Source organism: Daucus carota, chromosome 6 (assembly GCF_001625215.2).
Source record: "Daucus carota subsp. sativus chromosome 6, DH1 v3.0, whole genome shotgun sequence".
In the NCBI taxonomy this organism is placed as follows: Eukaryota; Viridiplantae; Streptophyta; class Magnoliopsida; order Apiales; family Apiaceae; genus Daucus; species Daucus carota.
The window spans coordinates 24,447,715-24,475,591 of record NC_030386.2 but is presented as its reverse complement, the minus strand read 5'-3'; the positions used below and the strand labels follow the sequence as shown (position 1 = coordinate 24,475,591).

Here is a 27,877-nt window from a genome sequence, read left to right as displayed (position 1 = left end):
TCTTACATTTAAAAATTGGATTACGTACTTCTCCACCACTATTTTAATCGATGTTCAACAAAATATGTTAAAAAAATGTTGAACTCAAGTTATATATGTGTTGAACAAAAAAAGTTTGTAAGTTTGTAAGTTTGTATCAGAACCCTCCCCTATATATATATATGTATGTATGTAGAATTTATCATTATTAAATTATTAACTTGTATTATACTCTTTAAATATTGTAATATCGCACACGGCACAAAGCAAAAATGAACACCCTTTTGAAAAACAAACTTTGAAATAAGATATTTTCTCCCTCGGGTCGGGCTAACCCGGAGCGATCCAAATAAAATTATATAAGGCAATCCAAAACCCTAGGTAATTCTCTCCGCCTCTCTCTCTATCTTCCTAAACCCTACTCATTTTCTCTCCCGTATCTCCCTCGACGCTATGCCGAAGCATTACAGACCTGCGGTAATTCCTCAATTTCTTCTCCTCGACATCATATCCACACACTTGTTTGTATGCATGGGTTAATTGGTTTTGATTTATTTTAATTTGATAATTTGTACATTAAAGGGGAAAAAGAAGGAAGGCAATGCTGCTAAGTACATGACCAGGTCCCAAGCTATTAAGTACCTTCAAGTTAGCTTATCACTCTTCAGGTAATTTCAAAATTTTCTCAATTAATTATATTTATTTTAACTGATTATGCTGGAATTGAAGACTAGGGTTTGTATTTTTTGGTTTATATTGTGATCGTGCTTAATTTTTATGACTAGGGTTTGATTGTGAGTAGCTTGAAATAGTTTAAGCTGATAATTTTTATGCTAAATGTTATGGATTTTACGGGACAGTGTAATGAATTTTTTTTGGTGTGTAGGAAATTATGTATTCTGAAAGGAGTGTTTCCTCGGGTGCCGAAGAAGAAGGTGAAGGGGAATCATCATACTTACTATCACGTGAAAGATATTGCGTTCCTTAAACATGAGCCGCTGGTTGAGAAGTTTAGGGATATGCGGACTTATGATAGGAAGGTAAAGAAAGCTGAGTCTAAAAAGAACAGGGATCTTGCTGAAAGGTTGTTGACTCGCAAGCCTACTTATACTCTGGACAGGCTTATCCGTGAGAGGTTTGTTTAATGAGTATGTGTTAATATTTTATTTTGGTAGTCATTTTGGGTTACTTTTTATTAAATCGCCTGTGTATTGCTTTGGCTGTAGGTATCCGAAGTTCATCGATGCACTAAGAGATTTGGATGACTGCCTCAGTATGGTCCATCTTTTCGCGGCATTACCTGCTATAGAGAGAGAGAAGATTGAAGTAAAACGTGTTCACAACTGCCGAAGGTTTTTAAATATTTTTTATGTTGCAAGTGTTTGTGCATGCTTTAGTCAGTTGGGAATTTTATTCAATTTAGTTTTAAGTGCTTGTTTTTCGGCATCATTGCTTACTATTCTTTTTCCCTGATTGCTTAGGTTGAGCCATGAATGGCAGGCATATATCTCTCGTTGTCATAAATTGCGCAAAGTATTCATCTCAGTGAAAGGCATATATTACCAGGTATCATGTGTGTGTGTGTATTTGTTTTATAGAAGAATAATGTGTCCCTCTGCCTTTAGAAATGTCCATAATTTATTTAATATAACAGGCCGAAGTTGAAGGGCAGAAGGTGACTTGGTTAACTCCTCACGCACTTCAGCAAGTATTACCTGATGATGTTGACTATAAAGTCATGCTAACGTTCTTGGAATTTTACGAGGTACGGTATCAGTTTTATATCTTTTTGGGAGATGATACAATCAAATTCTTATTAAAATATATGGAGCTTCATTTCACCATCTGTTCAAGGTCTTCCCTAAGACAGTCCAAGCCTACCCGAAAGGCCATGAGATTGTAAACTGGACTGTCGATAGTTCTGATAGAGGTTACTGGTTTTAGTAGGGGAACTGGTTTACAAACGTTAAGCAGAGAAATAAAGAAACAATGCTGAAAATTCCAGATTGATTGAACATATATATAATGAGATTCTTAAGATACATATATGTGAAATTTATATAATATGCAGAGTAAAGTTACTGATAGAGGTTACTGGTTTTAGTAGGGGAACTGTTTTATAAACCTCAAGCACAGAAATAAAGAAACAATGCTGAAAATTCCATATTGATGGCACATGTATATAACTAGATTCTTAAGAAATATGTAAATGTGTAATTTATATAAGCACAGATTAAAGTTTATAATTCCTGACAATTATTTTACCATTAGTTTTATGAATAATCATTGCTCCTCTATTTATCTGCGCAGACTCTACTAGCATTTGTAAATTTTAAAATTTACAACTCGATAAATGTGAAGTATCCGCCCATCCTTGATCCACGGTTGGAAGCTTTAGCAGCAGGTATCAATTCATCTTCACTGAAATATTTCTTTTCCCCTTTATTTCCCAGGACATAAATTGCTTGGATTTTGAATTCCCCGCGATGTACCATGAATTTAAGTTAATGCTGCATTCTATTTGGATATCTAGAGTTTTACTTAGTTACATATGATCTTTTATGTTCTATCTTCTGATGTTTGGACGTGTGCAGATCTTTATGCCTTATCAAGGTACTTTGATGCTAATTCAAAAGCTCCCATGGTGAGCTCCCAAGACGCTGCCTTATCTGAAAGCAACCAAGTTAAGGACAAAAACAATGATGCAGAGCTTCACGAGTCTGAACTTAGGCTGGCTCAACTTCAACACCAACTTCCTTCTAATGAACCTGGTGCATTAATGCGCCTTGTTGAAGATGCTGCTGGTGAGGATGAAGATGATGAGGAAACGAAGGAGTGTAAAACTCTTTTTAAAGATATGAAGTTCTTCTTGAGTCGTGAGGTTAGTTTTCAATTAAGTAATGCTGAAATAGTAGATTCTTGTTATGGGTCGTAATTACCATTTATTAGGTTTATATGTTTTTTCACCTGTGGCTTTGAATGCCCATCACATTATCTTTTTATATTCATTGAGAGTACAATGGGAAATTATCATAAAGTAAATAATCGATAGGCATGACAATCACAGGACAAATGTGTGATATAGATAATTAAAAGAAATTAAGAGGTCAACAGCAAACACTCAACTTTGGCAGGCAAATAATTGTTGTAGTTAGGGAAAATATTATTACAATTAAAACTTCATAGTATGTGGGTGAACTCTTAATTTCATCTGACATCTGCTCAAAAAAATAATTTTGAGTTTATTTTTTTCCTCCATGTCTGAACTATAAAATTGGTGGATTCTGTGCAGGTTCCAAGAGAGTCCTTGCTTTTTGTGATTCCTGCATTTGGAGGTGTGGTCTCTTGGGAGGGTGAAGGATCTCCATATAAGGAAACGGATCAGGGCATCACTTACCAGGTATACCTTGAGTTAACTATAAACTTGAAAGTGTGGAACTGGGATTTTTTCTTACAGCAGTGTTCCTTTCTTTTTGATCTTGGGGTATGATGTTCCTGTGTTGAGTGTCCATATCTCTTAGAGCAAGTCCAGTCTTTAATGCAAAATGGCTGGAGTCCTTGTTATAACATTGTTTCAGAAAGCAAATCTTGATGTAGAACTTGCATTCCAATGCTAGCTGAAAATGCAATCAAATATTTGAATTTTTGAAGATATACATGGTAAATATTATTCTATACTTCCACCTCCACTTGGTTGATAATGTGGCCTAGTTTTTGGGCTCCATTTTAATAAAGCAAAGAGGATTTCAATAAGTGAGATTTGAGCTCGAAAAAGCCCAAAGCGAAAAGCCCACAAAAATAAAATAAAATTATATAATATTGGCCGGTTTAAACTAAATATCATCCAATGGGCTTGGCCCATTATGACTTCTCTAGGACTTTTTGTAGCTTCAGAAAATATAATAAATCATTAAAGGTGCATATATGAGCTTTGTGACACTATTGACTCTATTTTGTGAATGACATTGATGATTGTAATGAATGGTGATCTTGGAAAGCTTGATGTTGATGCAAATGAAGAAAATGAGCATGCGTTTGATAAAAATGATAATTTGACATAGAAAGAGGTCTAGTGCTTCCGGACTTCGTGCCACTTCTTTAGGTCACAAACTCACATCTACTTAAAAAGTAGCAAATCCAAGATCATCATTTTCTAGGTGTCTACGTGATGAAGATGAGGATGATTTTCAGAAGGATACGGAGATTGAATCTATGGAGGAAACCCGACCCATCCGAATTCAGGCTATGATGATGATTTTGAGATATCTTGTATCGAGGATGATGCTTAATAATCTGAACTTAAATTAATACCTTTAATATTTGTTTTTCTAATATTAAATCTAAGTTATTTGAACTACTCTAGTTAGATTATGTTTATGCATTATCCTCCCCATCTGTATTAATTATATATATGTTTCTTGCTTCTCTTTAAAGAAGTTTTCGATTTTCGCTTAATCCCAAACCTTTGCCCTTAGGCTTTTCACAGAGATGTGAGTCTTGTAGATGGCTGAACTATTCTCTCAGCTGGCACATGGAGGGTCTTATACCGAAGGATAACTAATTAAGTAATGGCAGGAGTGAGCGTGAGGAAGGATAGTTAATAAGTTATTGGTCAGCGTCTCAGACAAGATGGTGCGGAAATGAAATAATTGGAGCTCATAACCTGAAATTATACATCAAAGTCTAATACAAAGTGTTAAAATTAGATATGGGTGCTCAGATATTTGTGCTGCACTAAAGATGCATTTGTGGCTGTTTTTTTTTAATAAATAATTTCAGACTATATTAGTCAAGTTCACACGTATTGAAGTTCTTTAGTTGAACATCTTAAAAGTAGACTATTTGGCTCAGCCAATGTGGAGGCAAATTATGTCTTCACTTTCTCTTTTCTAACTTCTAGACATTAAGACTGATTTATTAATGAAAAGCTGATAAAGTTGGACCTAGAACGATAATAATATTAAGTTATGCAAATTATAGGCACTGCAGTGTTATTCCTACTCGTTATCTACTTTGATGGTGTTGACACATTTCTTGACTTTGCAGATTGTTGACAGACCAACACAGGGTCACAAATTTTTTACCCGAGAATATGTTCAGCCACAATGGGTGTTTGATTGCATAAATGCACGAATTATATTGCCTACTGAGGATTATATGGTTGGACGGTAAAGATTGAATTTTCTTTTATCCCCTTTTTGTTTTCGGTTCCTTGTATATGCAATAGTGAACATGCCTCTTGTACTCCTTTGATAACTATTGTGAAGATTAGGATATTTCTGGGCATTATTTAGTGTACTCTCAGATATTTGCCATTGGCTTGTGGAAAACATTCAATTAACTTTTAGCCATTTAACATTACTGTGACAATGCATTTGCCTGTTATAATATATTGATATTCTTTTATATTCTCTGACTGTATGATAGGGTCCCCCCACCACATTTATCACCATTTGTGGTTTATGACCCAGAGGACCATGTTCCGGAGTATGCAGAAACCATCAAGAGGCTTCAGGCAGCTGCGAGGCAAGAAGTATTGCCAATGCCTGGTGTGGTAGGAGTAGAAGATTTGGAAAATCCACAAAATTTACTGGATGAAGCCATTATTGACCGAACAGAAGCTATTGAAGTGGCTAAGAGAAAAGAGAAGGCATGTTTTATACTGATGTATCATTTGTGTTTCTGTTTTACTTCTTTCCATATAGCATATATTAACTCCGAGTTCTTTAGACTGCAAAATGTTATTCTGCATCTTCTTGCTTGTATGAAATGTGGAAGCAGAATGCCTCTCGTTAGCCGTAGTTTCAGTCCAGTGTTCTAGAAATTAGGGATCAGTTTGTCCAGTATTTTGAATATATCGGGGACTCAGTTAAAAATCAGATTTATTAAAATATTAATTTTAATATGCATTATATGTAATAAATATCTATGTTCTTAACATTTTTAAAATGATAATACATAATGTAATGTAAATAGTATGTTTTACGTGGATTTCAATTTAAATACACCCTTCGTCTCATGATTTTCGCCATTTTCACATTTCCAGACATTTAAAATTGGTACTTGCACTTAATAAAGTTTTTACATGAAAGAAACCAATCAGAAAATGAGTACGAGTCCAGGATAGGCTGTCATTTTGCTTTTGGTCACTTAATTATTATGTAAAGAGTTATTGAATTGCTTATAATGTTTTCCCTTGATTGATATCTTATTACTTTGCAACCAGGCATTTAACTTTTGTTGCTCTTTATTTTACAGTTGTTAAAACTTCAGAAGCAGCATCTTGATGAACTAAACAAGGAAGTCAAAGGTGAGCAGTTAGCGGTTGAGTCAGATGCAAGTGATAAGAAGCCTGTCGATACAGGATTCATTGCAGCTGATTCTGAACAAGCAATCAAGGATGCAGCAGATATAACTATGGTTGGCGTGTCACGCAAGAAGAGAGAGCTCTATAAGGCCATGCAGGTAGTTTTTTCGATCCTTTATGCTATCCTGACTTTTAGTATCATGCTTGATATTTTTTTCACGGGGGTTGGAATAATTGAATTACACTAACTTTTATATTTATCAATCAAAATCGATTCTACTTCTACTTCATTGTATCCATTACACGTGCTTTTAAAATTGTAGTAACTTCTTGATAAAACACATTGTAATTGTATTATATTTCGACTCAATTTCACCTGAAAATATTTTTTATAAATTATCATGTGGAATGCATATATGATATATGTAATGATGAGTGATATGCATGTGTGTGTGCGCGCGCGCGCGCGACTGTAATTATGATTCTGATATGTGTGCATAGATATTGGTATGTGACTTGCATACTAAGAGGGACCTCTATGACTAGAAAATATATGTTATAGAAAAAGTTAGTACTGAACCTGCCAATGTTAAGATAGCTAGACTATTAGTCTTAAAAGGCTTTGTGTTTCTTGCTTATAGCATCCATTTGACCAAGAGTAGGTCTTTCTTACTTAATACCATGGCAGAGAGAATTTAGAATCACCGGCTCATCCTAGTAACACCGTTTAACTTGATTGTATATTGATACACTTCCAATGCTGGATAAAGGAATTGGTCGGGACTGAGGGTGATACTGTGTTTTCCAAAAAAAGAATACTATGATGATTTGGTATCAAATGCAGAAAGATATAGATTATCAAATCCTAATATCTGTTCATGGACAAAAGTTTGTTCTTGAGTGCGCTATAATTTTTTACTGTATTTTAATTAATGCAGCCTTTTAACTCTTGAATTCATTAGTTTTCTGCTTTTATATATTTATTATTGGGCAACTCATCTATGTAATGCTTTCTGAATTTTAGATTGGCAATGAACGGAAAAAGGCTAAAACTCAACTACTCAAGGAAAGAAAGAGATTGTTAGACGAAGCCAAGAAGTCCAATACATGATTGTAAGCAGACTCATCGAAATGGTTTAGATGGCGATGATTCATAATTTTGTGTAAAGATGTGATCTTGCAGATTGTGGAGAGAAGCTTAGCATTGGTCTTCTGAAGTGAAGGGTTCAAAATTAGGCAAAAGTGGATTTTGAATTATTACCATGGTGTCTTGTTTTTTTGGCCCAAGTAGGTCTCAATCTTCAATCTTTCATTTAAAAGCTTTTATAATTTGGAGAGTTGTAATGATATAATGCCAGATATTTGACCATACAATCGTAATTTCAAACACATTGTAGGCTTTTTATTGCGATAAACAATAATCTATCTTATGTATGCTGGTGTTTATGTTACAATCATCATTTAAAAGATATTGAGTTTTGTAACTTTTGTTTGCCATCAACACAGATCAACTGATCCTAAATTGCAGCAATGTTTTAATTTTGGTATTTTAAATAACACACAGTTTGTTGCACCCAAATAACTCTGAATTGTGTGGACGCAAGATGATTCATATGGACAATTATTATCAATGAACAAGTAAAATTTGCAGTCGGCTAATACAGCCCAAATCAATATAAAAGCAACAATATTTAGACTAGTATGTTTAGTGACATGAAGTAGACTGGAATTCATGAAAGGGTTAATTATCAAGCTGGTTAGTGGGCTTAATGTATCAAGTTGGTCACTGATCTCAAAACGGCGTCATGTATCAAGTTGGTCATTGACCTCAAAACGGTATCAAGATGGTCACTAAAGTCACCATAAATATCAAACAAGTAACTTGAAATATGAGTTCAAGCAGTAAAAATATTAGTTATAAAGTTTTACACATTATCTTTATATGTTACCACAACCAACTAAAAGGTTATGACTTCTAGTATTTAAAATAATATATTTATATTTTATCAAGTTTATTTATTATTTATATATTATTATATAGTTATTTCTTTGTTTTAATTAAAAATAAATAATAAACAAACTTGATAAAATTTAAATATATTATCATAAATATTAGAAGTCATAAACTTTTACTTGGTTTTGGTAACATTTAAAAATAATGTATAAAACATTATAAATAATATTTTTACTGCTTGAACTCATATTCCAAGGTACTTGTTTGATATTTATGGCCACTTCAGTGATCATATTGATACCGTTTTGAGTTCGGTGACCAACATTAAGCTCACTTCAGTGATCAATTAGATAATTAACCACCCATTCATGAAATGCAAAAATTAAACATGAGACTTGATGGCAGAACTGTAACCAGTGAGCTCATCATAGTATCTAGACCAAAGCATCACTCCTCCATAATTCTTGGTGCTCTTGATCAATATCAGGATCTTTGCTATCAGAACATCTGCAGGAACAAATCCGCTTGCTGCACCGGCCGGTGCAGCAGGGAGACCAAGAAAGAAATTTGTAGCAGTAACATTACTTGTCCATTGATCCCAAGTAACTTTTAGTGCAGATGCATCACCATTGTACTCGCAGTAGTTGTTGTAGAACTGAATCCATATGTCATCAAAAAGTCCAGTTGACAGAGCTTTGCCCATGTACGTGTCGGGGAAGGGACATTGTGGTGCTGCTGTCAGGTAAACCTTCTTACTCGACTTGAATCCTTTAAGAAATCTGCACTAAGAAATCAAAATCAGTACTCACAACACACACACACACATTCAATTTCCCCTTGTAATGAAACGAAAGTCATTGTTATGGAGCTTGTAATTTAGGTACTCTTATCATCACCTTGCAAGCTCATCCCAGTGGTCTAATGTACCTCCTTCAATATCAAAATCAATGCCATCCAACACAGCATCACCAAATGGCCTACTTTCTGATGTTCCTCCCAGAAAGTTATCCCATAAGTACTGAGACACATTTTTTGCGTCCTGCGTGGAGGACAGGAAATAGAAGCCATCCCCCCCTCCGATAGAGAGCATGACCTTCACGCCTTGTCTTTGGCACGACTTGATGTCGTTTGCTAAGCCAGTGCATCCTCCCTTGCTCAGAGGATCACAGTGTTTGTCTAAGTTCAAGCCTGGAACTTGGTAATTTCCAAAAACAGCAAGAAATGCTATGTTGACATAAGCAAAGTTTCCTGAGGAACACGTATCAGCTAACGATCCCTCCTCCACATTTTGGCCCCAGTAGATTGCAATGCTGCCACTGTAAGAGCTGCTAGTCATTGCGGCAAAGAGTAAGATCAAGAAACAAGATTTGTTGCCCATGCTTGTTACTTTAAATTTTATGTTGAAGATTAACAAATTAGTCTCTGGTTATATAGGTTCCGGGAGATGCATTCATGGATGAAAATGTTAGAGTATGCGACAAAGTTTTTTGGGGACAAATACTTAGTTGAATATGATCTGCGATTAAACCAATGCAAGCTGATTGATGCTTAATTTTTCAAACAGTAGGGCGGAAACATGTGAGCGAAATAATACTATTTCCATTATTAGATGTCCATTTTTCCATACCAGCGGTGACAGATCAGAACTATATGTTTGGAGTGATTTATGTTCTCTCTTGTTTGGAGAGTTAAATTTTGTTAAATATATGTGCCCATCTTTTTAGAATGTTAGAGCATCTCCAACCTTACAAAACCCTTAGGTAAAAAATGAGTTGGCATACCATATATAAAAAATATAGCCAATCTGTTGAAAAAAGCGCACTCCAACCACATGAGACTGTTGTCTATAATTTTAGCCAACCTCCTATGGATGGCTATATTTGTCGAACCTCTACAGGTCTGTAAAAAATCTGTAGGAAGATTACACATCATTTATTACTATACTGAACTGATATATTCTATTTTAACAAACTATAATATTAATAACATACTATTTTTAAATTATAGCCAACCAATATAGCCAATACCGTCGAAGCAAAATTTCTTACAGGTTCAGCAAATTTTACATAATGTCTTACAGGTCCAATTTAGCCAACGATTATAGCCAACACCGTTGGAGATGCTCTTAGTATGTTATGTTTTATTATTGTTGTATTTTGGTATGCGTCTCGCTTATCATTCGGAAAAGAATTTATACCATATTTTATATTATATTTTATTATTGTTGTATTTTGGTATGCGTCTCGCTTATCATTCGGAAAAGAATTTATATCATATTTTAGGAGATCTATAACACTCACATCCATTTATACGATGTTTGGAAGTAGATAATTTTCTTTATTTTTTTGAAAGAAAATGATTTGTTTGAATCAAAACATCACACACAATACTCCCTCTCTCCCATCATTTTTTTACGTTACTTTTTGGTACGTTTTTTAATACTCATTTAAAATATACTTTTATAATATATTTGTAAAAACTTTTTTTCCTTTGAATAAAAGTTTGATATTTAAACTTTTATTCAGAAAAAGAAAATTTTAAAAAAAAAGTTGCGGGACTATATTTTATATGAGACTCAAAATACGTGGAAACAATGAACGTAAAATGGAGCCTGGGGGAGTAGTACTTAGAAAACTTTGTCTTTTGTAAAAAAAAGAAATCAGCTATCAGTATCCTTCATCTCTTCAATTTTAACTAGCATCTTTAGAAATGCTCTAACAAAAAATAGGCATAATCCTTTATTTGAATAAATATATATTATTCATTGGTGATTATTATATATAGTGTTCTAAATATCCAATTTAACATTAAAAAAACATCCGATTTTTACTTTAATTAATTCTTCTGATTAGTTTCCGATTTACAAATCAATTCTAAATCGGTAGCTCAACCGATTAACATCTAAATTTTTATCAAAAAAAATCTAAAAATAAGTAGAGAACTAGAGTATTGAAAAAACAAATATAATTCGTAGAAAAGAACGTAAAAAATGAAATGGGCAAAACTAGTAACTTATACTCCCGCTAAATAATTGACGTACACTGTTTGCACGTATTTTGAGATTCCTATAAAGTATAGTTCCATAACATATTTTAAAATCTTTTTTTAAAATAAAAATTTAAACATCAAACTTTTATTCAGAGTTTTTTCAGAAAAAAATTATATTAAGAAACTATATTTAAAATGAGTCTTAAAAACCGAGAAAAAAATAACGTAAAAAATTGAATCGGATATAATGTATATAAAATAATTCTTTTAAAAAGAAATTATTATAGAAAACAATTGATGTTCTATGTTTATCTTGTATCGGACAGTACGACATATTTCTAGAATACTCGCTCCTAGATAAAGAACGTGGAGAACTTAATTACGCAAACACCGTCACAGCCGCCAAAAAGAATCCAACCTAGATGAGCAGCATATTCTCATCACGACGTCGTTTCACACATCCATCTAGAGTCCGATCCAGCTGTGCTTAGACGCGGGAATAAGAGCCGTTAATAACCCAAACACTAAAATTTGGCGCCAAACCAAAAATTTTCAGCTGCCCCATTTTGTCCGGGCAGCCCAAAATCCGAATAAAACCCCCCAATTATTTTATCACACCCACCATATAAATACACACACTTTACTTTAGCCCAAGATATACACATTCGAGAAATGATAATTATCGATTTACCCTAGTCTATATCTCTTCTTCCTATCTAAAAATCACAAATCTCTTCTTTTGCCGCCCTTCTTTTTATTCTCTCCCTTCCATTCAAAGTCTTTATTTTTATGCTCCTCTCTTTCTTCATTTCACTTTTCTCTCTCGCCCACTATAATTTCCACAATTTTCTTATCAAACTAGCATCTACAATCTCTCTTTCACCCACCCTTTTAGCTTATTCTCATTCTCTCCCAATTCTCTTGATTCCCATCTCCAAGAATCAAGCACCCATTTTTGGTACTCTTTTTTTGGCCTAAAGATTGGATTTTTATTCCAAAAGATTCAAATTCTCGACATGGGCTTGTCCAAAAAACACCAGACAGATGAAGGAGGAGATTCCAAGAAATGGGTCATTGCCGGAATTGCGATTAGAGCTCCTCTGAGATGTATTTCTACGAAGCCGAGAGATGGGTATGTTGAAGAAGATGAGGAGAAGCGTAGCACTACTCCTACAGCAAAAGAAGCGAGAATACCCAAGAAATTGAAGTGCCCACCAGCGCCGAGAAAGCAGCCTCAGACAGCTTCGTGTCAGTTTAATGGAGTGAGGGAGTTCTTCAATCCACCAGACCTGGAATCGGTGTTTATTCGTCGTGTGGAAAGAGCTAATTGAGTTGAGAACAGAGTGGTTTTTGTGTTATGAAAATGTGTTCTTTTTAGGTTAGTTATGAACTTGTGATAAGTTATAGTATCATAGTGTTTGGTTTAGTTGAGTAGCTTAGTTTAGGTTTTTAGAGTTTGAAGGTGTAAAAACATATCTATAATAGTTTTATTAGTAGTTATGAAACAGAGTTGTGTTTTTTTGTTTAATGCTTGGTGTTTTGATATTAGATCCTTTTGCAAGGTCTGTTTTGTCTCATTTCGTTTCCTTCTTAGTTCTGGCTCTTATTAAATTCATAGTTATATCAAGTTTGAAGATGATTTTGTTATGGATTTATATTCTTCTGAGTACAAATTATGGTGACTCAACACCTACATGTTCTTCTTCATCAGAGGATTAAAGTTGTCTTTTTGGTGTGAATTTACTAGCTTTTGTGTGATTATTAATTATTGTAGTTATTTGTTTGTTTTGTTGTTTTAGCTAAATAAGATTAAGAGGAGTGTTTCTTCATGTTCTGCTTACTCTTGAGTTTACATGAAAATGGAATTTTAGTGACACGGACTAAATCTTGGTGCAAAGTCTTCAAGATTTGCTGCTGCTTTCATCAATTTTGTGACCGCTAACTCCTGCATTCAAACTTGTCCCCCACTCAACTACAGAGCAATTAACAATTATAGTGCATATTATTATCATACAAATGGTAGAGAGATGGTTCTAAAAGTGATAAAATATTATGAAAATTAAAATAAATTATGAAAGAACCCTTGCATGTATATAAAAAATCCACTATTAGATAAATTACTCCACTGAAATAAATAATTGTCAGGACCGACCATGCAACTATTACAACTACCTCCAAAGTTCGGGTCTATATTCGAGTGTCTTTTAGCAAATTGTAAACTGAAAATTTTAGCACCCATCAATTAGTGGATTTTAAACTTAATCTGGTAGAAATTTAGACAGGACTTGTACATGTGTATTATTCAAGTGTAGATTTTGAGCAAATGATCACTCTATTTTTTTCATGTCAGAAGATTTTTCTTGAACTATCTTACATTGCCCCTTCTTGTCAAAAGTTTTAAGTTAGGAACACTTATTCATATCGTCTGTGTAAAAAATTAATAAGTACTTTAGAGATAGTTGTCAAGAAGCACTTTGTTTCATGATTTTTACTTTTTTCCCAAACGCTTTAATCACTTATAAGTCTTAACTAACTTCTACTTCAATTTTTTTACTTTAGACAAGAAGCACTTATTATAATCTCATCCAAACAGTTCAGTTTTGCTTATTTTAACACTTAATTATCAAGTAGAGACGATGCATTATGGTTTTGCTAATCTCAAGTCTGAAAGTACCGCGAATTTTCATAAAGACTCTGCCGTACCCTCTTAGCCTCTTTAGTCTTCTTATGGCCCATCTCCACCTGAAACACTCTTTCAATTTGCAACCTTAAGTTCCTCGTAATGCTTATTTCACAATGAAAGGACAAAAACATATGGGAGTGTTACACAATAGAATCCTATGTGGGGTTTACGCCTTGTTTGGTGCCTATCCAAATTGAGTGACCCATGTCACTTATTGACAAAGACATATTGGTGTAATGTGGAATTTGCAGGTCAAATTCATGTGCTTTTGACTAAGATTCAATTTATGTTTATCATCCACCAAACAGCCCATTTGCTCTGTTCCACGGCGAAGCAGACAATGTATGTGAATTATCGTGCGCATGATGAACAAGAGTTTGCATGATCAACAGGAGTTTGCTCAAAAGGTGATAAGTTTGATGCTGGATTTGAGTGCCTTGATAATTTTATCTATATATTTGTTTGAAAGTTGTCATATAATTTTATTTTATTTTTTTAAATCTTAGATCTCTTTCTCCACCTAGCTAGTGTAAAATCTTCATAATTATAAAATATTTAAGTTTCAGTACCATTGGCTAAAATATTTGATTAAAATAATATAAAATTTTAATTATGTGAATTTATTGAACTGTTGTGCTTTGATATAAACTAGCATTTTACCCGTGCTACGCACCGAATGGTTATTTTTATAAAATAAAAATAAGTTTGTATACTTACAAATTCAAGTACATATTGTTTTATCATTTATATAATTTTATTACATAATATAGGTATAAAATTTTTAAAAAAATAATATTATTTCTTAAATACTCTGCTCAACACCCTCATATTATATGAAATGAAATAATCATATTTTCTTTTCAATCAAATATTATATAAGGATCGACTATCGTTTAGAGATCATGGAATGCGAATGCAATCCCTGCTCCCGGTTTCGGATCCAAAATCTGAATTATCTCAATTTTATACTGAATCCTGAATTTGCACCGATGTTGATCTAAACTAATTTGTTTTTATAATATGAGATATTGAAAACTAATAAGAGAATAAAAAATGTACATATAAAATTATATTATCGTCAACAATTATGTAATATTTATGTATGAATTTTTTTTATAGTATATATGAGGATTGGGGAGGCAGTTAGTAAACAGGGAAGGGAGCGGGGCGAGTAATTTCAGGGCCATAAATTTTTTCAATTTTCCGTATTAAATAAAGTAATGTCAGATTAAGGTCGATCGGGTCGGGTGGATGCATCCCCTGATATCAGTCATTATTATTATAATATATAATTTAATTAATATGTACGCAAAAATTCATTTATATCCGCATGATTAGTCTTCGTTGCCATAGTTTAGAAAATTTGTATGCACTTAACTTATTTATGAAGTAATATAAATTATTAAATTCAATGGAGCATGCCTTAAAAGTATAAATTTGTAACAAAATCACTCATGTAAATAAGATTTTATGAATTTAAAAAGATAAATATATTTTATTTTTATATCTATTTTAATCACGAACATAATGAAAATTTTGTCATAGTAAATTGTAAAGTCATTGTGAGATTTCTATATTGGTCGTTCTGTATGTTAATTTGTGTTTATTTTATATTATTTTTATCATTATAATTATAAATTTACACTTATAAAAACGATGTTTATATTAGAGGTTGAATATCCAATATAACTCATTTTCTGCGCATATTGTCCATAATGATCACCCACACTAAAATGGACCAAAATAACCACAAAGAGTCGCATTCTCTGAATGCGAATACTGAGTGCGGATCTAGTTAATGCGCATGCTTTGGCTGATTTTATGCATGAGCATCAATCGTGTGTGAGGATTAAACTAAATTTTAAATCTGCTTGCAAGTTACGCATATATAGTATGCGTGACCAACAAACACGCATAGTCAGAATGCGTGTCATTTTTTTTTGTTCCCTTTTGAAAACACATATATGATCATACATACAGCATCACGGAGTCCAAAGCTATTTTGGATATGAAGAAATATGCATGGGTTGTCTTTATTTGGATCAGAAGTACTCCATAGTGGTTAAATCACTTGATTCATATACACGCATCCTTTGAATGCGCCATTGATTGGTTAAAAGAGGCATCAAAAAGGCATCAAACTCGACGTTTGTTATTTTGGGCATGCATTACATAAATATTAGTTATTTAGGGCATTTTCACTATATTAGATGAGTATGAATTTAATTTTATAAAATACGAAATATTTAATTTTATATCATATAATACTCAAAAGACCATATGTCACGTAATACATGTTAATATTTTAACCACCAATAAATTAGAAATATTGTTTAGTCATATAAAAATTTATGGGTGGACTCGTATAAAATTATTTTAACCACCGCAACAAATTAGAAATATTTATATTTAATTTTATATTATATAATACTCAAAAAACCATGTATGTCACGTAATACATGTTAATATTTTAACCACCGCAACAAATTAGAAATATTGTTTAGTCATATGAAAATTTATGGGTGGACTTGTATAAAATTATTTTAATTTTAACAATATTGTAATATTTATGTATAAATTTTTTATAATATATATATATATATATATATATATATATATATATGAGAACTGGGGAGCCGGTTAGTGAATGGGGACGCGAGCGGGTGAGTAATTTCAAGGTCATAATGTTTTTTAATTTCCCCTATTGAATAAAGTAATGTTGGGTTAAGGTCGATCGGATCGGGTGGATACATGCCTAATATCAGTCGTTATTATTATATTATATAATTTAATTGATTTATACGCATATTCATTTAATTTGCATAATTGTCTTTATAGCCATATTTCTGATAATTTGTATGCACTTAACTTATTTATGAAATAATAAAAATTATTAAATTCAATCGAGTATGCCGTAAAAGTGTATATCTTGTAAAAATTCACTTATGTCAATAAATTTTATGGATTTAATAAAAAATTTGTCTTAGTAAATTATAAAATCATTGTGAGGTTTATGAAAACTGGTCATTCTGCAGGTATGCAGTTAACCAATCACATTATAATTATATATTTATAATTATAAAAACGATGTTTATATTAGCTAAGTGTGAATTTAATTTTCTAAAATAGTAAATATCTAATTTTATATATCATATAATACTCGAAAGACCATGCACGTCATGTAACATGTTAATATTTTATCCACCGCAACAGAAGGAAACTGTTTTTCTTTGCCATCAAGTAAATAAAAAGCTCGTTCTAATCTGTAGGGTGTGGAGACTCGTATAATTTTAAAAAAGATTTATCAAATTGATCTAAACATATAATTATTGATTGTTCATATAAAAAAATTTAAGGATGGACTCTGATTTGTTCTAAAATTATCTAAAGTTAACGAATGAATATCATTGGCCTAAAATAAGGAATGATATATTGGTACTAAATTAATTCCTCTTCTTTTTATTGGTTAACATCCTAAATAATTTATTTTTTCATAAATTGAATTGAATTGAATTAAATTACTTAAAGTAAATCTCAAATTCTATTATTATCTAATTAGATTATTTTTAATTAGATAATGAAAAGGAGTCTAATTAGTTTATATTGTATAATAAAAAATTGTATTGATTAACTCATGATTAACTTGTATGTGGTTAATATTTTGGATAAAATTTAATAGAAGAAAAGTTGGATGATTAATAATATTACTGCTAAAATAATTCTTTTTTTCTGATTGGTTAACTGCATAAGGTGGTTCAGAGAAAGTTGAAGAATTAATATGATTGGTCTAAAATTTAGGAATGGCATCTGATCAGTCCTAAAATAATTCTTCTTTTTGGATTGGTTAACTGCATTTGAGAATGGACTCTGATTTGTTTTAAAATTATCTAAAGTTAACGGATAAATATTATTGGCCTAAAATAAGGAATGATATATTGGTACTAAATTAATTCCTCTTTTTTTATTGGTTAACATCCTAAAATAATTTATTTTTTCATAAATTGAATTGAATTAAATTAAATTACTTAAAGTAAATCTCAAATTCTCTTATTATCTAATTAGATTATTTTTAATTAGATAATGAAAAGGAGTCTAATTAGTTGAGTTATAATCAGATAATGAAAAGGAGTTGATTAATTATATTGTATAATAAATAATATTAGTGCTAAAATAATTCTTTTTTTCTGATTGGTTAACTGCGTTGGTTGAAAGAAAGTTGAAGAATGAATATGATTGGTCTAAAATTTAGGAATGACTTCTGATTGGTCCTAAAATAATTCCTATTTTCTGATTGGTTAACTGCATATAGTGGTAGAAGGAAAGTTGGAGAATCAATATGATTGGTCTAAAATTTAGGAATGACCTCTGATTGGTGCTAAAATAATTCCTATATAATTCCTCTTTTTTGATTGGTTAACTGCATTTGAGGATGGACTCTGATTTGTTTTAAAATTATCTAAAGTTAACGGATAAATATTATTGGCCTAAAATAAGGAATGATATATTGGTACTAAATTAATTCCTATTTTTTTATTGGTTAACATCCTAAAATAATTTATTTTTTCATAAATTGAATTGAATTAAATTAAATTAAATTACTTAAAGTAAATCTCAAATTCTATTATTATCTAATTAGATTATTTTTAATTAGATAATGAAAAGGAGTCTAATTAGTTGAGTTATAATCAGATAATGAAAAGGAGTTGATTAATTATATTGTATAATAAATAATATTAGTGCTAAAATAATTCTTTTTTTCTGATTGGTTAACTGCGCTGGTTGAAAGAAAGTTGAAGAATGAATATGATTGGTCTAAAATTTAGGAATGACTTCTGATTGGTCCTAAAATAATTCCTATTTTCTGATTGGTTAACTGCGTATAGTGGTAGAAGGAAAGTTGGAGAATCAATATGATTGGTCTAAAATTTAAGAATGACCTCTGATTGGTCCTAAAATAATGTTAACTGCATACCTGGGTAGACTCAGGTATTATAATATAGGATAGGATAGGTAAATTGTAAAAATAGTGTCATATTATTATTTTAGTTATTACAAATAAAATATATCATTTAAATATGATAACATAGTAAATGAAATTTCTTATCCGTTTTCAAAGTTCTACAAATATTGAATCACGAGTTTAGCTTAAATTATATACGAGGGAATATCCAGTTGGATCTATAATTTTTATTTGTTCTATTTCCATTTCAAATTATATGTACTATATTGATTTTTTAGTTGTATTATATTAATTAATATCGTGCTTTCAAATATAGCTCCGTATAAAAGCAAACAATAGAGATCTTACAACATATGTGAGAAATAAAATTTTAAAGCTAGAAAAGAACGTGTACTGTAAATAAGAATTGTGAAAGAGTCAAGGATCGTGAGAATTAACATCACGATAATGATATGCGAAACACTTTTGATAATACGGTTTGGCTAGTGTGTGCTCATGGGCACATGCTAAGCACTAACATTAATAAAAATGGAGGGTTTTGATTGGTGTGGTTGTTGTAACTGCAGGGGGTCCACCATTATTAAAGAAGGTAAGCCAATAGAAACCCTCAAATTTCATAAATTTTGGTGCTTAATGTGTGCCCATGGGCACACCATAGAAAAACCGTTGATAATATTTATATATCAATTGTCCCATATTATTCGGAAACACTTTCTTAAACTCTGCACGCTCATAGTTGAAAACTTACCTACATTGGATTAGTACAGTCGTTTATATAGTTATCCTAGGATGCTGTCCCATTGGATTCCTTGTATGGATGAGTTTTGACATTTTTATTTTTCAAATCAGGCAAGTACTCAGAAGATAGACTTCCCGACTCAAGAGTCAATCAGGGAAAAAAATCCAAAATAATCACAGGCGATTTAAAGTGGGTGATAAGTGATGCCCGATGACTGATGAGAGCATTATCAATCGGATTAGGTATTTTTGAGATTCATTTATTTGATTAATCGATTTTTTCATGATGTGTTCATGAATATATAAAAAGCATAAAATTTGATGAATTTCTTTTTTGTTTTGACTGATTTACGCTCTTTATTAATCATAGATTCCTATATTTACAATAACTATCAATTAAAAATATTTAAATTAATAGATTTTGGTGTTTATCATGGGCACATGCGGGACAAACTCTCAATTATTCTAAAAATGTGAGATTGTTTTTAGTTCGGCGATCAACTTAATATATCGAGCACACTTTGATTGCTCACTTGATTACTAACGCAGTTGTTTCAGATTAGAAAGATTTCGCATACACCTGTTTTTTTTATTGATTTAATGAAATTATCCTAATAGCATTGTAAAGAAAATATCAAAAGGCACTCCTTACAACAACAAAAAATATAGAAAGGCGCTAATGTAAAAACTTTTCAAGAGTTAGAAATTTCCCAAATATTATTATACGGAAGCAATTTTTACATATCTCGGAATTAAAATTTAAAAAATGTACACCGATATTTCATGTACTTGCCCCTTTTAGTAGGGGTGCCCCCAGGTCGGGTTGGGCGGGTTATATGTTAAACCCTAACCCAACCTATTTAGTTCGGTTTTTTTAATTTTTAACCCAACCAAAATCCGGTTTAAATTTCATCGGGTTGGGTCGGTTAGATTTTATCTCGGTTTGGGTCGGGTAGAATAAGTTACTAGAAAATGAGTGTGAGGTAAGATCACTTAGTTTTGTAATTTCACAATTTTTTTCAAGACAAATTGAGCTCATTATCGAGTTTGTTTGCCAATAACTTGGTTCTTATTAAGCTTCACAATTTTTTCAAGACAAGTTGAGCTCATTATCGAGTTTGTTTGCTAATAACTTAGTTCTTACTAAGCAGAACTCATGATTCGTTCAAACTAGAAATTGCTTCACACATTTATTATGAATTTAAGTAATATGTGATATAATGTTAGTTTAGATAGAAAGACACCTAAAATTGTTTCAGTAAAAACAAATAAAATATATTAAAATTAAATAAAATATTCGGGTCGGGTTAGAATGAGCGGGTTATAGGCAAAACCCTAACCCGATCCATTTAAATTGATTTTAATAATTTTCAACCCAATCAAAATTCGGGTTAAATATTTTCGGGTTGATTTAGGGTCGGTTTGGGTTGATTAGATCGGTTTGGGCGGGTTTTGACAACCCATGAGCACCCCTACCTTTTTATCTTTTGACAAATATGGCTTATAACCTTACAAATAAGTATCTGTTCTCAGAAATCTCGGGGTGAGACAAGGTCGAACCTGGGACGACATAGGATAAACTCTTACCACTGAGCTATCCAACCTTGCTCAACAACCCTACCTTTCAGTGATTGATTACAATAACGCCAAAACCCGAACCACCACTATGAAGACATTAAGTACAAATAGCTGCCCGCAGCCTTAATTTAGTTTCTCACTGCTACCCGTCCTGCCCTCCAATTTTCATAGTATTGTTTTGGGCGGGAACATTAAAATGTGAGTTTGGCGCCAAATTAATAAGCATCGGTGCCCGGGATAAACGGGATTATTCTCTTCACTGCTCCAAACGCGTCACTACATGTATCACACAGCGACTAAAATGACTGAAACACCCTTACCCTTTGCTGCTAGGTTCAATTCCGACCGTCCGATTAATATGCGATTGATTAGATCGTTTTGCAGTGATGGGAATTCATTCTGATAGTTCTTGGATTCTTGCATTACAATTTTCAAAGGTGTACCCTACCACTGCAACTAATTCACAATTCTCGAGGTACAACTGTTTATGTCCACGAACACTTTCTTTTATTACTATATTTATTTTACTTTCCTATAATGTTAAAACTAATTTCTTTAAATATGAATTGGTAATGCGTATTTGCGTTGTAACGTACTCCCCTCTGTCCCTCTCATTCGTTTACAGTTACTATTTTGGCATGTCCCTCTCATTTCTTTACATTACCATAAATAGTAAGTTTTTCCCATCATTACACCCACTATCTTCCCCCACTATCTCATATTTAACAATAAAAACTACTATTACACCCACTACTTTCCTCCACTATCTCAAATCTATTATTAAATATTGATAGGTCCCACCACTTTACCCACTTTTCATCTAACTTTACTCATTTTTCATACATTGTCTTGGTCTCCGTGTCCCCCTCCAATGTAAACAATTGAGAGGGACGGAGGGAGTATTTGTCTTAATATTATTTTATTTTCGGGATCGCTTAACTATAATATATTTAAATTTTTTTATCTAAAAAATATTATAATGACATCTCGAGCAATCCAACATATATCAGATATGAAACTAGTAGAATCACAATTAACATTCACATAATCACCATGTGTAGCCTAATATTTAAGATATTAATTACATCAATTCATATTGGAGCAACAAATGTCATCATATTATTAACTATATTCTCTTGTGAAATGTGAACTCTTGCGAAATCCATCACCATCTCAACTTTTTTTTAATCTCATAGAATACCATATAAATCCTTCAAAAAAAATAAAATCGAAACACGTAGCAAGACATACAAGAATATCAAACACAACACACTAATATCCCAAAAAAATGAGCAAGACTAACAACCTTGATAACATTCTCGATAACAAGATACTTAACAAGATTTAACTGAAAAAAGTTAAATTTAAATTTTATTCGAAACCTGATAAATGAAAGGGAGTATGAAAAAATAAAAAGGTAAACGAAAAAAAATTAGATTTAGATTTTATTCAAAACCTGATAAATAAAAGAGAGGATAGAAGAGCGCCGGGGATTAAAACTAGAAGGTGGAGAAATGTCGGCTGAAAACCCATTTACAAGAGTCAACTTTCGAAACTACAGTTTTCAACTTTATTTTTTATAAGACGCGTATAATTTTAGCTGAGAAATTTACCCCGTCAAATTTATTTCAATGTTCCCCCTATTTCTTTTGTGAACTGTGACGAGCTTGATTGATTTACAAGATTTGCATTGACGAGCTTGACTGAGTTACAAGATTTGCATTCAGTCTGTACCGTAGTTAAATTGTGTGACGGTACAAAACAAACCTTTATTGCCTTCAGGCTTTACATAACAAATGAAAAATATATACGTGATTAGACAAAGCAAGTGGTATCCTCTGTTATGTTTAGGTCTTTGGCGTCTACTCTCGTTTATCAGGATATTATTAGTAGAACACACGTACTTAGACTGCAGACCTGTAAGCTTGCTTAAACAAAATTATATAGTATATACATTATATTTCAGTATTATTTCCATAAAAGAAACAGCATCAGATTCAAAAAATAAACAACAATAAACAAGTTTGTAGTCCAACATAACCATCACACTATGATATCTTTATAGTCATCACTTAAAACATGACAATAATAATCTATGCCTTGTGATCAACACGATATGATGTGGCTGTTTGGCGGGGCTTTTAAGCCCCGCTTCTGGACTTTTAAGTTAGAAGCACTTATTTCGTACCGTTTGTGTAAAAAGTCGATAAGCACTTATAAAAAGCTACGATTCCTAGTTTTTGTTTCATGACTTCTGCTTTTTTACCAAACACTTTAATCACTTATAAGTCTTAACTAACTTCTAACTTCTACTTCACTTTTTTATTTTAAGCAAAAAGCACTTATTTTAAGCTCACCCAAACGGCCCCGATGTCTACCAGAAAAAAAAAAAACAGGTGCTTGCTATCTTGCCATCATAGCTCATCCTCATCGACCAACATATGAACTCCCTCCCAGTATTCAGGCAATCTAAACTATACATTTAGTACACGACTACAGTGAGTGATCCTTGATTACAAGTGCAACCATCTAAGCCTATACTAATTGTTCTGCTGCACCACCGCCTAAAGTGATCTGGTTCTGCTGTTTCCAGGGCCAGTGCTTGTATAAAACAGATATGAACTTAATCTGGGAAATGTCAAGTGACTCAAGTTTGTGACTAAAGGAGTCATTAAATTGCCTGAAGGTTCAATTCTATAATTGCAAGATTTCAGAGAGAAATGAACAGATGATATTCACTACAGGTTTGCTACGTTTCTGTTTTACTGTTTAGTGCATACCAAATAACTGGATTTCGATGCCAAGTTTGTCGCATTATAAAATAACTGCACAGTGATTTACGACCATTTATTACAGCAAGGTCAACAAACTGCAGTTAAGGTATAACTTGTCCCACTATTAACAAGACCAGGATGTGGCTACTAAATCATTTACCAAAATTGGAACAACATACTGCTTTTTCCGAAGCACATCAAAAACATACATATTGAGTATTGTGATATTGACCCATTTCACTTGCAGACTTGCCAAATCAGTACTATGAATAAACATAATGTGGTGTTCATGGATCAAGTTTGCAGATTGACCAACACCTTATAAAGCAAAGATATTCATACTTGTTTAAAGTTACAGAGCAAATAATTAGTTTATGTTGAATATAGTTTTTCTAGTCAATGGGAAACTGATGCGACTATGCCAAAGATTAATGCTATAGCCAAGACCTTGTTTAGTTAACAGGTAAATGATAAAACTATGCCAACGATTTTTGCTATAGCCAAGAACTTAACAAAATTATTTTGCAAAAAATATGTGTGTGTGTGTGTGTGTAAGAACATATGACTTTTAACCTTTAGGTATAAAATTCAAAATATAAAACAGTATAGATGCATACAGCAATTACTGCTCTATAATCAGCAATATGAAAATGATGATATATGATATTTTGCATAACGTAAAAATACCACGAGCTCAAGGGAGACTGCAAGCTTAAAACATACTCCTATGACAATTCCCCCAAGTGAATTCCATTAGATATTAAAACTAATCATGTCATGCAAATAGATCACACTATTATATTGGGAAAAAATCATAGTACCACTTGAGCATATAAAACAAATTGAGCATTGGGTTACTGCAGAAAGCGGAAGGTAAACCCTGAGCTACTTCTTTTGGCTTGCCAATGTAAGTCATGTTTGCGACAAGGTAAAACATATAGTAACCGGAAATATATGGTATTTAAAGTTCATATTAGCTTATTTTGAAACATTTCCCAGGATGATCTACGTAAAACACTGTGTCAAAGATCTAACATATAGATCTCAGTGCAGCATAAGATGAATGTCTTAAGTGATGTGGTACTGCTACTTAGTTTATTAATGCTTGTTCATTACAGATATGGCAAATGAGGAACATATCCATTATATACTTACTAGTTAATGGGAATGGCTCACTTTCATATTTACAAGAACTACAGCAGAGAACTGATATCGATACCTATATATACCATGCAAAGCACTATATAGAGACAAACTCCAAGTCAAACCTCACGTCACTCTACACTTCAAACCATCCCAAGTGCATAGCAGTTTTCAGAATATCACAATAGAAACATTTGAATACAAACCAATCATATAACTACTACAACATAAATCGATTTCTTCTTTTTAAGGAATCATCTTGCACCCTTTAAGAACAGAAGGTGCTCATAAATTATTCACCACAAGCGGGAATATACCATTGCTGGTATTTTTTTTTCCTTTGCAATCACCTAAACTTAATTTACAAATTTATTTAATAAGCCGAGAAAGACTTCTCATGCCAATCAACAGCACAGACATTTACAATTAGTGAGTTCTGTGATATTTACCTGTTTCACTTGCAAGCTCCAAATATAAAGAACCATAAATTGCTGTACCTTCATTCGCCACATTATCAGTCAATAAACTCAATAACCTTGTTTAACGCCAACATCCTGACAACACCAGAAAGTTTATATTCTTCGACGTATAGCCGTCTCAACCGCGGAGAATTCATAACAAGCAACTGAACTGCCTCCTCTTGGATCCCGCAACAATTTCTTATATCTATACTTTCCAAAAGCTTACAGTTCTTCGACATTGAAACTGTGGCAGCACTAGTTAATCCACTACAACCATTTAACTTCAATTCACGTACATAAGTACATGAGACCAGAATCGCCACGAGTTCTTTATCCAACAACATATCATTATAAGACAGATCAAGCTTCTTCAAATGCCTCAAACTCTGTCCTAATGTCGAAAGCAACCCACTTTCTCTTTCAACAACATCACAGTTTATCAACACCAATTCTTCAAGAACATTGCTCAAAGCAACCCCAAATCTCTTTAGGCCTTCACCTGTAACAAGACAACAACTTTGAAGCCTAAAATTCAATAGCCCTCGAAAATTTTCAGCTATTCCCAGCAAATGACGGTTATCGAGATCAAGTGGCAACCTTAAATCGATATTTCGCAAACTACACTTGCATTGCCTAATGAAATGAAGCAACCCTAGTCGTGAACCCCCATCATAAATCAAAAGTGAAGTCAAAGAAGCACAATATTCAGCCAAATTAAACAAAACAACATCAACTATACTTCTACAAGTCCTCAACTCGACTTCTTGAAGACCCTTGAGGTCCTTAACAAAACCAGCAAACAAGGCGTTGTCACCCACACTTTCACAGCTCTTAAACTGCAAAATTCTCAACTTCTTACAGTTCCTCCATAGCCAATTAAGCCCATAATCACCTGCCCTAAGCCCACTTAAGCTCAGACTCTCCAACGCAAATCCAGTCTCACAGTCAATCTCATCACCAAACTCAACCTCTCCCAAATCTCTCCCGGAGAGAATCACAGAGAGATTGTTCAGAGCCTTAAAATTAACAACCCAACTGAAAGAAACAGGCCTGGAGAGAGAAACAGTTAAAGTCCGTATCCTAGAACAAGAAGCAGAGAGAGAAAGCAGAGAAGAAACAGAGAGAGGGGGGCCCAAGACACGAAAGACTTGAATACCAGGACAAGAAATAGACACACAAGCTATAAGTTGATCAGGGAAAGCGTGTGTGTTTGTGGAGGAGAGTGAGAGAGAAGAGAGACAAGGATGATGAGAGAGAAAGGCAGAGAGAGAAGGGGTTGAAAAGGGAGGGGAGAGAAAGAGGGAGAGAGATGACTTGGAGGAGCGGAGGAGACGGAGCCAGCGTTTGGAGACGAGAGAGATGGTGGGGGAAGAGGGCGGTGGGAGTCGCCGGAAAATCTCTTGGATGAGTTCATCGCACAGGATTGTATCCATCAAAGCTTAGCTTTGCTTGGTGGACTTGTATTGAAGCCTTGTTTCATGTATTTGTGGTCTGTGGATGATGTGTTACGTTTACCATTTCTTTGATGTTGTGTGGAGTTATTGCCGAGTGTTATTGCTTTTGCTCACCTAACCCACATACGTTCGTAAATTATGTTGTGTTGTGTCCATGTACATGTGTTGACAATGACGCTTATGCCCTTTCGTATTTAATTTATTCTCTTCAAAAAATATTCACTATAGTCTATACATAATTATTATTGTCAATAATTTGTAACGATTTTTCATCATGCATAATAAAATCTTTACAATAAATATTCAAGTTGTGGATAGAATCATAAATTCACTGTATTACTCTCTCCATCCCAAATTAGATGAGCTGGTTGAATTTGGGTCCGTAACTTAAGGTGCATTGAACGTCTAGTTCCGAATATTTTTTATTTTTTTTTTGTAAATGAAAATTTCATATTTGAATTTTTATTTGCAAAAATAAAATTTTACAAATTTATAATGTAGCTATGTGATCAATGAACTTTAAAATGCGTGCTGAAAGTCAACGAGGTCATCTAATTTGAAATGGAGGAAGTATTATTTTTGCTATTACGAATAATTTTATAACAATCATTTATCATGAAACCGAAAAATAATTACTCTGTGTTGGGAAAAACGGGTAGAGCTTGTAAGGAGGGGTCCGAATGGAAGGAGCGAAATGAAATGTGGTGTTAATTGTTAAAGCGGCTAGAATAAAGTTGTTTGTCTTTCTTTTACTCCCACTTGTGTCTTGTTTTATTCTTTAGGACAAATGTTGACAAAATAACCCAGCTTTTCTTAAGGTCCCGGCGTTTTCAGGTATACTGATTTTTCACAAAATTT

At 32.9% G+C, this 27,877-nt stretch overlaps 4 protein-coding genes across 4 annotated transcripts; 2 read left to right on the top strand and 2 right to left on the bottom strand.

Moving 5' to 3' along the window:
• Positions 1–299: 299 nt before the first annotated feature.
• Positions 300–7,720, top strand: LOC108227794 (pescadillo homolog). Its single transcript, XM_017403137.2, has 13 exons — positions 300–456; positions 562–647; positions 866–1,114; positions 1,206–1,331; positions 1,461–1,545; positions 1,634–1,744; positions 2,290–2,383; positions 2,574–2,860; positions 3,272–3,379; positions 5,026–5,147; positions 5,407–5,629; positions 6,238–6,444; positions 7,311–7,720. The coding sequence occupies exons 1-13, from the start codon at positions 433–435 to the stop codon at positions 7,395–7,397; spliced, it is 1,809 nt and encodes a 602-aa protein (XP_017258626.1). The 5' UTR covers positions 300–432; the 3' UTR covers positions 7,398–7,720.
• Positions 7,721–8,427: 707 nt separating this feature from the next.
• Positions 8,428–10,187, bottom strand: LOC108225536 (acidic endochitinase). Its single transcript, XM_017400425.2, has 2 exons — positions 9,137–10,187; positions 8,428–9,019 (listed from the first exon to the last, which is right to left on the bottom strand). Exons 1-2 carry the CDS (start codon positions 9,616–9,618, stop codon positions 8,623–8,625), a joined length of 879 nt encoding a protein of 292 aa, XP_017255914.1. The 5' UTR covers positions 9,619–10,187; the 3' UTR covers positions 8,428–8,622.
• A 1,666-nt stretch (positions 10,188–11,853) lies between these two features.
• Positions 11,854–12,756, top strand: LOC108225537 (cyclin-dependent protein kinase inhibitor SMR6). Its single transcript, XM_017400426.2, has one exon. It carries the CDS (start codon positions 12,245–12,247, stop codon positions 12,557–12,559), a length of 315 nt encoding a protein of 104 aa, XP_017255915.1. The 5' UTR covers positions 11,854–12,244; the 3' UTR covers positions 12,560–12,756.
• A 12,499-nt stretch (positions 12,757–25,255) lies between these two features.
• LOC108224535 (F-box/LRR-repeat protein 4) lies at positions 25,256–27,235 on the bottom strand. The gene has a single exon (XM_017399184.2). It carries the CDS (start codon positions 26,996–26,998, stop codon positions 25,619–25,621), a length of 1,380 nt encoding a protein of 459 aa, XP_017254673.1. The 5' UTR covers positions 26,999–27,235; the 3' UTR covers positions 25,256–25,618.
• Positions 27,236–27,877: the final 642 nt, after the last annotated feature.